At 38.7% G+C, this 11,845-nt stretch overlaps 2 protein-coding genes across 6 annotated transcripts in view; one reads left to right on the top strand and one right to left on the bottom strand.

Moving 5' to 3' along the window:
* The window catches only part of phlpp2 (PH domain and leucine rich repeat protein phosphatase 2), a 41,135-nt gene extending 34,820 nt beyond the window's left edge, over nucleotides 1-6,315 (top strand). The window contains exon 19 of the mRNA XM_023332141.1: nucleotides 36-6,315. Coding sequence (XP_023187909.1) covers nucleotides 36-1,307 — 1,272 coding nt within the window. The 3' untranslated portion in view covers nucleotides 1,308-6,315. The remainder of the gene's footprint in view (nucleotides 1-35) is intronic.
* Nucleotides 6,316-7,002: 687 nt separating this feature from the next.
* Nucleotides 7,003-10,502, bottom strand: marveld3 (MARVEL domain containing 3). 5 transcript variants are annotated; one of them, XM_023331999.1, is made up of 5 exons: nucleotides 10,356-10,502; nucleotides 10,125-10,272; nucleotides 8,597-8,854; nucleotides 8,411-8,502; nucleotides 7,003-7,996 (listed from the first exon to the last, which is right to left on the bottom strand). In XM_023331999.1, exons 3-5 carry the CDS (start codon nucleotides 8,839-8,841, stop codon nucleotides 7,386-7,388), a joined length of 948 nt encoding a protein of 315 aa, XP_023187767.1. In that variant the 5' UTR covers nucleotides 8,842-8,854; nucleotides 10,125-10,272; nucleotides 10,356-10,502; the 3' UTR covers nucleotides 7,003-7,385. The 5 variants fall into 5 exon arrangements, with proteins under 5 accessions (XP_023187767.1, XP_005810547.1, XP_023187766.1 ...); XM_005810490.2 differs by having other exon boundaries at nucleotides 8,597-8,851; nucleotides 10,125-10,502; XM_023331998.1 differs by having other exon boundaries at nucleotides 10,125-10,502.
* Between the last annotated feature and the right edge of the window lie 1,343 nt (nucleotides 10,503-11,845).

Here is an 11,845-nt window from a genome sequence, read left to right on the forward strand (position 1 = left end):
GATGCAATGTTTCTTTGGCACTATCTCTTTTCTAGGATAACAAAGTGAGTGGAGTGACATGCTGCTCTCGCTTGTTGGGCTGTTCATATCTGTCTCCCTGGGTGCTTCCAAAGCCCTGGGTGCGCACTGAGCTGCTCTGTGCCAAGGATGAGTTCCTGATCCTGGGGAACCGGGCCCTTTTCGAGCAAGTGTCCTATCAGGAGGCTGTGCACACCGTGCAGGCCGTGCGGGATCCACATGCAGCTGCCAAGAAACTGTGCTCCCTTGCCCAGAGCTATGGCTGCAAGGACAACATCGGAGCCGTGGTGGTGTCACTGCAGGTCGGTGAGGACAGCTGCACTTGTGAGCCACCGGTGTTGAACGATGAACTGCGGGGTCCAACCCCGGCCCCTATGCCTGTGTCCGTGACTCCATGCCCCAGTGATTCAGGAAACATCTCGTCTAGCAGTGGTATTGGTACCGAGTTCAGCAGTGAGACGTCAGCGTCGGAGGTGGGCAGTGAGGCAGGGTCCACCGCTTCGGATGAGCACCCATCCTCTGGCCTTGCGTCTCGCCCAGAGAGGCGCTGCAGCCTCCACCCTGCTCCTTCACTCTGCGGGATCATGGTACCAGGTCCAGCTCCAACAAGAACTCTCCCCGGTGTTTTCCAGCGCCAGCCCTCCAGTGCTACTTTCTCAAGCAACCAGTCTGACAACGGCTTGGACAGCGATGATGAAGCTCCACTTGAGGGTGTCATCTCTAATGGTAGCAAGTTAGAGGTGGAGGTAGACATTCACTGCTGTGCTTTCCAGCTCCGGCCAGGGGCCCCTGAGAGCCCGAAGGAGCTGAATCTTGAAAATCGCAACAGTAAAATGCGCAGACAGAACAGTGTGGTGGTATCTGCTACTAACGGTTGTCTGCTGGCTGTATGTGGTAGAGAGAATGGAGACCTCAAGAAGTCACCTTCCACATCCAGCCTGTTCGGTAAGAAACTGTCCAATGGTTCTGTGGTGGCCCCGGAAGACAGTCATAATATCATTGAGGTTGCCCTGGAGGCGCCTAAGAAAAAATCTGGCTACTTTACCGCCCCAGCTCAGCAGGACCCAGAGGACCAGCTAATTGTGCCTCCTGGTCTTGAGCAGGAGGTCAGAGAGCAGCTGAAAGGCCAGAGCCTTCTTGTCTCGGGCATCTCCACACCTCCAACACCCACTTGTGTAAAAGATCCACTGTGGGATCAACCACACCCTCCTGCATTTACCTCCACCTTGGTTCCAGGGCCGGGCCTCGCTACCGTCCTGCAGCAGGAAGTCTACGATACCGCCCTCTAGGACACTGAGACAGCCATTTGGCTTCAGTTTGGATTGTGCCATTCTTGAGATGTAGGACTATCTCCTACAGCTGGTTTAGTTGGAAGAAGTTGCCATTTGAAAAAATTTTGAGAAGACAAGAAAAGCCTTTAGAACTCTGTTAAAAACTGATACTGTGCCATTAAAGAGAGATAAGCAGAATATGCTCTGAGTATCCGCCACAATAGGGCTGAACAAGGTTTCCACATGTCCAATATGTCAACAGCATTTCCCTTTACTTGGAAAGTTAAGCAATCTGATGGATGCAGAAAAGATTGTGGTCGGTCTCCCCACCAGGAACCCAAAGGTGACTCAGGTCCTGCAGAGATTGATTCGTGCGGAAGCTTGAAAAAGTGCCTAATACGGACGACACATCAGAGAGCTCAACGCATCCAGGTTAAGAGTTTGTTTTAGCTATAGTCAGACAGGACACGGTCTTTACGAACACTCAATGTCCCTGGACACCTTTCTACGGCTATTGAAGCTTGGCCCATTGTTGTCTTTATTTAGCTAAGAAAACTATGTTGAAAACTTGAGTTTTTAATCCCATAATCCCATCAGAATTCAGCCTAAATAAAGTCAAGCTTTGCTCAAAACCCCAAACAACTTTCAACTACATTCAAATATTTTTAAGTGGACGTCTTTTCACCATTAACTTTAAAGTTCATGATGTTTAAACAGAAAATGATGCTGTAGTTTCCACGTCTCTTCAGTGAAAATGTTCTAGTGGGATAACGCTAGCAGATACGACTCTCCTCTCTTAGTGGCCTACACAAAGAGAACTAGGGTTGATCTCTTTACCCAAATGGTACATTTAAAAGGATATTAGTATTGTATTTTGTTTGATTTTTAAAGAGAGAAATCTCATTCCTGACCCAAAGGTCACATGTCAACTTTAAAAAAAAAAAAAGAACTGAAAGGACTTAAGATGTCATCAACATGTAAAGACAAGAATAACTGCCTTTATGTTGTTGAAATTATTAATTTGGGTTTTATTTTATAGAATCTTACAAACTGGATCAATCATTGTAGGAAACACCCTCTACAACCACAGAGGGATAAGCTTTGAGTGCACTGCAGACCTCTTATGAGCCGTTTGACATTGAAGATATTCAGCTTTAGTGGGCTGAAGTGGTAGTAGCAGTAGAATAATCAGTGAAGATGAATCCCCATAAAAGCCTCATTTCAGAGAAGAAGAATAAATATTTTGAGTTTAGGCATTTTGAACACATTCTGATTAATTAATTTGAACAAATCAGCCTGATAACAGTCAGTGCAAGTATAAAATGATGTTTTATCTATCTTCTTATTTAAAATCGCTTTTTATGTGTAGACAGATTATTTATTAACATTTGAGGCTGCTGGTAGTATTTATATTATACGGCGATGCTATGAACAAACTTGTCATCTACTTGTCATTTTCTCACATTTACTCCATGCATTAATATTTTTCTGCTTGTTCTGTCAAATGTTGGACTTGGAAGCTGCTTTGCCAAACTGTGGTGAGAGGAAATGGGATTTGTCAGGGCAAACTGACTGTTTGACTGGCAAGAAATCAGTCATAGCTGAATGAGAAACTTATAACTCAGTCACTTGACTTTGCCTGAACAACACGGAAATTAATTAGAACAAATATCTTTGGTAAACAAAATTTGAACAGTGTTCAAACTATTACAAAGCATTCATTCCAAGCTTTCAGAAAATTTTGAAGATTAAATCTTAGAAATAGAAGCTTGTCGTGATATCATTTGAAGGTATATTTTTTCTATATACATTTATGTGCTGTACTGTTTTTTAAATCATTGGTTAATGCTTTTTTAGATGTCAGCAAACACAATAAAAAAATATGAGCGTAAACATATGCGGTATTTGACACCAGAAAGACTTTCTTATTAAGTAAGTCACTCAGAATATATAATCATTTCTTCCCCTCTTCAAAGCTTTAGCATCATGTTATATGATAATATAGTGTACACAGAGCCCTCAGCAATTATTGGCACCCACTGTCTCTAGTGGTAAATGGTAAATGGCCCTTTATCGATTCCAGAGGACCCCAGGTACTGACTTCACACTACGTTCAGTAGTAGCCTAACTTCAAAATATTATTACTTAAGAAGTATAAGATTACAAGTTAAAACTAGTATCTCTGTGATCTACTTGGAAAGAAAAGCTACGTATAGATTTAATAAGTCTCAGTTAGGTATAAGAATTGCCGTGTTTCCCAGTAAGTGTCGCCCTGGCAGTTTTGCATAAAGCAATTATTTCTTGCGGTATTTGACTCCACAGGAAAGATGCACTAAGCTAGAGGTTGGATTTCTCTTGTTTCTGTTTGATATTGGAATAAAATATTTTTATTTATGATGATATTTACCTTCAGTGCCAGTAAATCCTGAGGTTGCTGTACCCAGGGGTATAAACTATAATTGTATTTATGATGCCTAAATTATTTGGGGAAACTCAGTATCGTACTGCCCTAGAAACCTCACTTTATCCAGCTCCGAATGCCTCCAACTTGTTCAGCTGGACTTCTGTGGTAAGATGTAGTCCAATGTTTGCTGTTGTCGGTAATTATTATGTTAGTTTTACAATTTTCCTTCTTCTTTGACCCTAATTTCAGTAGTTTTGGAATTTCACATGTGTTTTTAGCTGGAACTATAACGATTTTGCCTTAAAGCTCCTCTAAGTAGTCTTTAGAAGGAGAAGTCCTTTGAGTTGTCCATCTATATTCTGTTTTTCTAAGAATCGTCTTTAGAGGCCAGCACATACTATAAAAAATCTGACAAATTTGTTTCTTTTGCATATGTAAGAAAAAAAGTTCTTGCCAGATGCTATTTCAAGGACAAACTATAAGAACATCTGTCGTGGGGTGAATATTTTTTTTCTGTTTTTGCAGAGCATGTGAAGGCCTCAGTTTCTGGCTTGCCAAGTTGTTGTACCCTCAACTAAAGTAACTCTGCTATAAGCACTTTGTAAAAAAAAGAATTAAATCTGCTGTCATGTGTGTTTCACTTAATGTTTAGCAGTTTAACAACAGGTTCCTCAGTCACACACAACATTTCTTGTAAAGGAAACCACTGACAGTAAAGCGGAAGGTGGCTAAAAGTAATATCACTAAACGAAGGGTGAAGACTGAACATATTCTGTTGCTATTCATGGCTAAGACTTGATCAAAAATATTGTGCTTATTTGTTTTTTCTATATCAAAGTCTCCCTACAAATAATACAAAAAACGTATAGCTTCAAATTGTATCATGCATATTATCAAAGCCGCTGGATTATTTTTCTAAAGTTATAAAAGTACAGATTTTACCTACAAAGCACTTTGCTAAAGCTAATAATTAATTCTTGTCACTTTATCGACTTGTGTCTGAGATGCCAAACACGTGGGACTCTGTGGTTCTGACGTCCACGATCCGCTCAATGCGTCTGGCGTCTGGCCCGAAGTCAGCGAGACATTCACGGACACTGCAGACATTCTGAGACAGATTATGATTGTGCGAGTCAACAGAGGAGAGCTTGAACTTTCCCAGAGGTTTCACGAAATGGTGTGATCTTTTGAGTTCTCTTGTAAAATATGCAACATGTCAAGTGTAAATATAAATGTGATGAGAATGTCACTTTACCACCCGAAGCTACATAAATCCTGTCACTTAAAATGTCTTAATATTGAGTGCTGTGTGTATGTATGATGTAGTCGGGGTTGTGTTTATATGTTTCACTGAGCATTTTTTGTGAGTCTGCCCGGTCCATTTGACCTGCTGTCTTTGTGCTTTGTTGCCAGTCCAAAATGAATATGACATTTCTCTGTAGTGTTCTCCAAACTAACTAAATCCATTTTTGACATCATTTGACCCTCTTAAACTGTTGCTGTCTCCTGTATGATGCCATATCATCCTCAGCTATATTTTTTCCAGCTTCAAGTATGTCTTATTTTTGATGAGGCAGTCATTGTGCACTGAAATCTGCCTGGAACTGGATGCACAGAAACAGGAAGAAAGAGGTGTGAAGAATGTGCTTTGGTTCAAAAGAAAACACTTAGCACAATACTCCTTAAACATTTTAAGAAGAAGAAATTCACTTTAAAGCAGACTACATTGTTTTTCTCGTGATTCATTTATTAACTTTGGAGTAGTACTTCCTCTTTGCACATCTAAACAAGCTTGCAGAAGTATCTGTGTTTCTGTGTAGTGTGAAGTGCATGCATGCCTGTGTGACCAATGGTTTGACTGTAACTCTGTGTGAACTGTGAACGAAACCGATCAGAGGCGCTCCAACTGACCAAAGTAGCCACTGTCTAATGTCATGTTTCCTTTCTGCAGATTTTTTTTTTTAATTCTTGATTTTTTTTTCTCGATGCCAAGAAGCTTGATGTTTATTTTTGTACTTCATTGTATCATGCAAATTTCTATCACCCTCTTGCTACAGAATTGAAAACTATAGGGATTCCTCAGAAAACTGTCACTCATTAGGGCACCATTGAGGGTACTAACTGTAACTGTATTTCGTACTTTAAGCATGTGCTAAATACAAGTCAACTGAGAAACATGTATATATAAAATATGGTTTATTTGTATAAAATGAAGCATATCCAATATATTTTTTTCTAGCATGCTGATTGCTGCTAAAATTCATGTTGAGTAATAAACAATAACATTGTTTAGGAATGGATCTAACAAAGAGCACTTTTGCTGTTTTTCAGAGACTTATCCTCATATGAACCTTCTGTGAAATAAAATATAATCTTTTTTTTTTCATTCAGATGCTGCTATTATTATTTTCAGTTTTTAATTATTTTTTTTTCCACAATTAACTTTAAGCCAAGTAGCAATAAAACTTTTTACTGTGAATGGTTTTGTCCAGCTTCATTTTAATGACCATGTTTATGATCATTTTTAGTTGCTCGGTACACATGGGTCAGTCAAAAATGTCTATTTGAACACAAATATCAAATGTCTAAAACATAAGGAATAAAAGAGCAGGATGGTTTGTATATGTGTATTCTTGTGCTTATATATTTACTTAAGTAATTTATAATTGATATAATTGAGTTTATCACCAAAACACAGCATTTTAGACAAAAACATTTATTTTTGCTGTACAAACAGTGGTTTAGCGGTTTAACCTCACACATCTAATGTATCTGTTAGCTTAAGTTAAAGGCTTTTGCCTCATGCAATTATTATTAATTTAGATTTCTGCATGTTTTTATTGCTTAGGTTCATTGCTGAATAAAGTAAATGCCACCTACTGGACAAGCTTAGAAATGCACCCTGTAGTCTGGCAAAGATTTAAAGACTCCCTATTATAAATGTGCATCAAATCAACAAAGCTACACATAAAAACTTCTTGTGTAATTATTTTCAAACCAGCTCTTGCATTGTTAGATTTCAAGATGAGGTTAAAACGGTTGTTTTATGTCAAAAGAGAAGCATGACTAATACCGTAGTTATAAAAAAGTATTTGATCAGTATAGGGTTAGGGTTAACTCTAACCCTGACACACGCACACAAACACAAACCAACATTAAGCTCCAAATCTCAAAGGATATACATGATCGATCACTGCATTAGTTGTATTTTTGTCAAATGCTCATTTGTCAGTTGAGTCTATTTTACCCCCTTATACTTAGTTTTGGTTCTGTCATTTAACCTAGTCTCATACAAGAAATAAAGCGATCACAAGATGAGTTTTGAATTTATTTCACCAACTCCTCCTCTGCCTAACACATCCGATATTAAGAACAGCTTATGATTTTTTTTTTTTTACAAGAGGTTAAATGTTCTATCATACATCTCACAAGTGGAAAGAAAAGTTGTTTTCCAATTACCTCTTTTTACATGCCAAAATTATGAAATTGTATGTACCGTACTCTCATCTGGCAGTTTATTATGACATTTACAAAAAAAAAAAGGTCAGTACAAAAGTAGAAATAAGAAAAGAGCATCAAGAATTAAAAACGTATTCCAGCTTGCATAAAGAAATTTAATACAGAAAAAGACTTAATGGAAATCCCTTCCAATCTGTTGAACTTTTTCTCTAATGTGAGTAAGAAAAGCATGTTTAAAAATAATTGTCCTCATTTGTTCTTTCATTCTTCTGCTCTCGCATTGATTTGAAGGCTCTGACTGCCAGCACCCCACCAAAGATGAAAACAAAAATCCCTGCCACTCCAAACAATCCTCCTGCGATATCTGCACCATTAAAGATGCAGTCAAAGCCCTTGTGTCCTTTGCTCTTGTACATCTGTTCCCTCTCCTGACAGATGGGGTTTTGGTAGGTTTCCTGTATTTTAATAAAGTAGAAAACCAACCCAGCGATGTAACCTAAGCCAATCAGAAAATTCACAACAGCTTCCACAAGCAGCGCAATGGGCCAGCGGTAGGAGACCCTGAATACCCCCAGGGCAAACATGACACCGGCATATATCATCAAAATCCCACCGCAGGCCATTGAAAAGACATATGGAGGCTGCTTGAGCTGGTGGAAGAGGCGGTCCAGCTCCTTGACTCTGTCTGCATCAGCTCCAGTGAAGGCGCTGGCACCTCCAAAGTAATAAGCGTAAATTCCTCCGAGGCTGGCCAGGTCGCGGTAACCCCCTTTGTTGCTGTACGGCACTGCGGCGCAGATTATGATAAGAAGATTCACAGAGATCTCCATGAGCTGGCAGATACCTGAGAGACATGCAACAGAGAGCAGCGAGATCATAGTTTTAACACCGACCTCTGTGTGGCTTCTAAAATTAATACATTTTCAGCAAAAATGCCAAATTTCCAGATCTTTTCTCTGATGAAAGAGTTTTGTTTCACTGGAAAATTTTACTTTGTCTTAGAGAACTCCAAAATTTTATGAAAATCAAATCAGGTTTGATGCAGTTTAGGAATCTGCATTTAAGAACATTCAGTAAATATTAAATGTAAATAAACTGAAAAGTAAAATAGTTAAACATCACAATAATGGAGGGCAAAACCCCCTGGATAAAATGTCACATCTTTCATTACATTCTGTTGCTACACGGTAATATACAGAAATATTGAACTGTACTAAGCTTGAGCTTCACAGAAGAACCTCAAAGGGAATATACTTACCTCTAGAGGTTAGGATGTACCTTAAATTGTACAGGGCTTCTCTGTGCTGTTGTTGATAAACCTCATGGTTATACACTGATGTTTCTCTGGGCCTTCAAAGACAACACCATTTTATTTAGAGATGTAACATGACCTTCATTGCAATGTAAAACAAAAAAATATCAAGCCTTCATCAAGTTTTCTTACAGTGTTGAGGGCCTTTCATGAGCAATGTATGGAGCTGACCCCTTATGAAAAGGAGGACTTGTCACTTCTCTCTTTCTGTTCTCTTTGGTTCTTCTGTCACTGCTGAATCGCTCCTCTACACCTCCTGGGTTTTGGCTGTGTCTCTGGTTATCATACAGAGAGTGCTGTCCCCTGTGTGAGTAATCCCTGCTCTTGGACTCTGCGGACACATCACTCCTCCGATGGTGTCGTCCCCTGTCTGGCATCTCCCTTTACCTGCTGAAGAAGATTATGGACATGAATCCTATTACAGACTCCAATAAACAGAGTGGATGGTTGGCTTGTGCACAAAGAAGAGGCTTACAAGACACAACAAGCAGCAAAGCAGTAAGGTGGAATATCTACAGTTAAAATCCTGCGACAGACTGGTGACCTGTCCAGGGTGTACACCGCCTCTCGCCCAAAATGTCTCACTGGAGATAGGAACCAGCACCCCTCCTGACCCCACAAGGGACAAGGGTGTACAGAAAATGGATGGATGGATGGATGGATCTACAGTAAAACCAAATGTATAAAAACGTTTAATATTTTTTCTCACTATTTCACAATAAGTCTAAATGTTTTCTGGTTCAAGTCAGGTAGGATTACCAAATAAGATTTATTTGCCTAATGCCAGCATAATGAAAAGAGATGTCCCTGGATTTTGTGAAACAAATTTGGTAGCACTGACTTTAAACTTTATAATTTGACTATATCCTTACATGACCTTAAAGTTTGGTGGATTGTTTACCTCTTTTACTTACAGAAATAAAGAAACCGAGTCAGTGTTGTAGGCCACATGGTTCTTTTCAGGTCTACACAGACAAGGTTTCGTAATAGACATCCCAAAACACTGATTTTTTACCTTAATCCACTTTGTAATGAATTTGCTGATATGTTGGCCATTGGTAATTGTGATGTAACTTTAACTACTTCTCTGATATCCAGAGATGTTGCTTTAATGTAATTTTTCTGAAATGTAAAAGTTTGACCTGCAGCAAAATAGCCCCACAGGATAATGTGGCCACCTCCGTACTTCACAAGTGAGATGGTATTGTCAGGCTTGGAACTCCTCCAAACGTGGTCATTATAGTGAAACGCCAAAATTTTACTTTAATCAAACCACAAAACAGGTCTCCAGGTTCAATGCATTTCTCCTTGAGTCTATGTTTAAAATGCAATCTGGCTTTTTATGTTGCTTAGAGTATTGGTATCTTTCTCTATGTCTAATCTGCGGGAAGAAAATCATACTGGACGACTTCAATCAATATGAGGTTAGCAAACGGTGATGCTGTTATTACAGCTCGTAATGCGCAGAAACGCAGGAACAATCCGGTCAGATTAATTAGCTTTTTGTTCTAAAACTGACAATGGTTGTAGTTTTATCCAGAACCTAAAACATAGTTTGTGTTTCCCCTAAGTCCCGTTCTTACCTCAGCTTGTTTTCGTTTAGAGCAAAGCAGCGCAATCCACCTGTAACAACTTCCTGTTGGAGATCTTCTTCACTCACCTGTTCTGCGTCCACGCCCACTTGATGTGAGATGTCTTTGTGTTAGGTGTGTAACTTCATCTCCACAGACTGACTCGTGGGTAGGACTCAGTCAGGGCCAGTGCCTCCACACGTGAAGCATGAATGCATCCATTTGTTGATCAAGACACTATAACCAAAAGCAGTTTATTTTTCCCCATCAGGTTGAATTTGACTAAATAAGGAAATTAGGGCAGAAATTAGTTAAATTACTTTTATTTTCACTGTATCGTCTAGACTTTGTTTGAAAACCACAAGAAAACTTCTGTACACACTGGGAATGGTATTTAAAATGAACTTATTTTTGGTTGAATTAACTTCAAAAGTCCAAAGATTTGCGATTGACGCCACAACCCGGACACAGAGCACGAGGTCAAGCGTCATGCTAGTGAGTGTAATCACGTTACTCAAAGCACTTCCGCATAGGAAAAGATCCCTTTCAATATAAATGTCACTATGATTTCATATACTATCTTCTTCAAGATTCAAGACCAATTCTTAACAGATTTGTTTGCATATATTTGCATGAATAGGCACCATAAAAACAGAAAAACTTGAGTTCTGTGTCTAACTGTGGTGTCCTAAAACGGATAATGTGTTTTACAAATATAGTTTGAGAGACCATCTTAATAATGATTTGTGGTCAATTCGAAGAGATTTTCTTAGTCTACCACACTGTCCTGGTGTCCCCTAATTTTTTCTCAGACACCAAAAGTGACTTGATACATTTGGAATAACACATACTGTAGATCTTAAATACAAAATTATATATTTGTATTTAACTTTTGTTTTTTCCAAATCAATTGGGATTCCCATTCTCCACCATAATAAAGAAGTTTGTTAACAGTTTATAAAATGGGCAGTTGACCAGGGTAGAAATTGGATGGTTGAGACTTTTTGTTGTTGTTGTGATTTTTAGAATAGATTAACTATCTTATTACTATAGTCAATTTAACTAAACTGTTTGGGTCCTAGTAAAGACTATTTATTATGTCTATGGTTTTGGTCACTCTGAAATTAAAAACGTTTGCAGGTAATTTTGGCTAATATTGCAGTCTGGGTTTGAGCAACAGCAATGGCATCCTAGGAGTTATTTATTTTAGTGGTTGGATGTTGAAATACAACATTCATGTTGTAGACCTATATCATTGGGGTGTGTTTTACTTTTTTGATTTTTGAGGAGTTTACTTATCTGAAACCATTTAAAAACTATTATGTGACAAGTACCTAAATCAGTCTTCAGGTCCACTCCTTTCTTTTGTTTTGGTGAATTTCAGTGACTGTGTTAAATCTCCATGTGCTGTCTCAGATAGTTACTTTAACACTTAAGGTACTGCTTTGTCTATGGATGAAGACATTAATAGATCTATGAATGATGCATCATTTATTGTAAATAGCTTTGAAGGGATAATTATAAAGATATTTTTTATGTGAAAAAGTACTAAAAACCTATAAGTTTGAATCTAACTATCAGTCTAAACAGTTTGTGAAAGAGTAAAAGACACCTGTTTGGGCAGGGTATCCAAACCGGCTTTGTCCAAGGGTCCTACATCTTTCTAAATCCAGGCCTGATCATGGGTGAATGTAAAATGCTGACTTGTCAACCTCAGGAGAACATTTTTGCTTGTATTTGGTGAATGCAGTGAGTACACAAAAGTAAGATCAGCTCTTATTTTGTTTTCAAAACTTCTTTGTTGTGTTCT

Source organism: Xiphophorus maculatus, chromosome 4 (assembly GCF_002775205.1).
Source record: "Xiphophorus maculatus strain JP 163 A chromosome 4, X_maculatus-5.0-male, whole genome shotgun sequence".
Classification (NCBI taxonomy): Eukaryota; Metazoa; Chordata; class Actinopteri; order Cyprinodontiformes; family Poeciliidae; genus Xiphophorus; species Xiphophorus maculatus.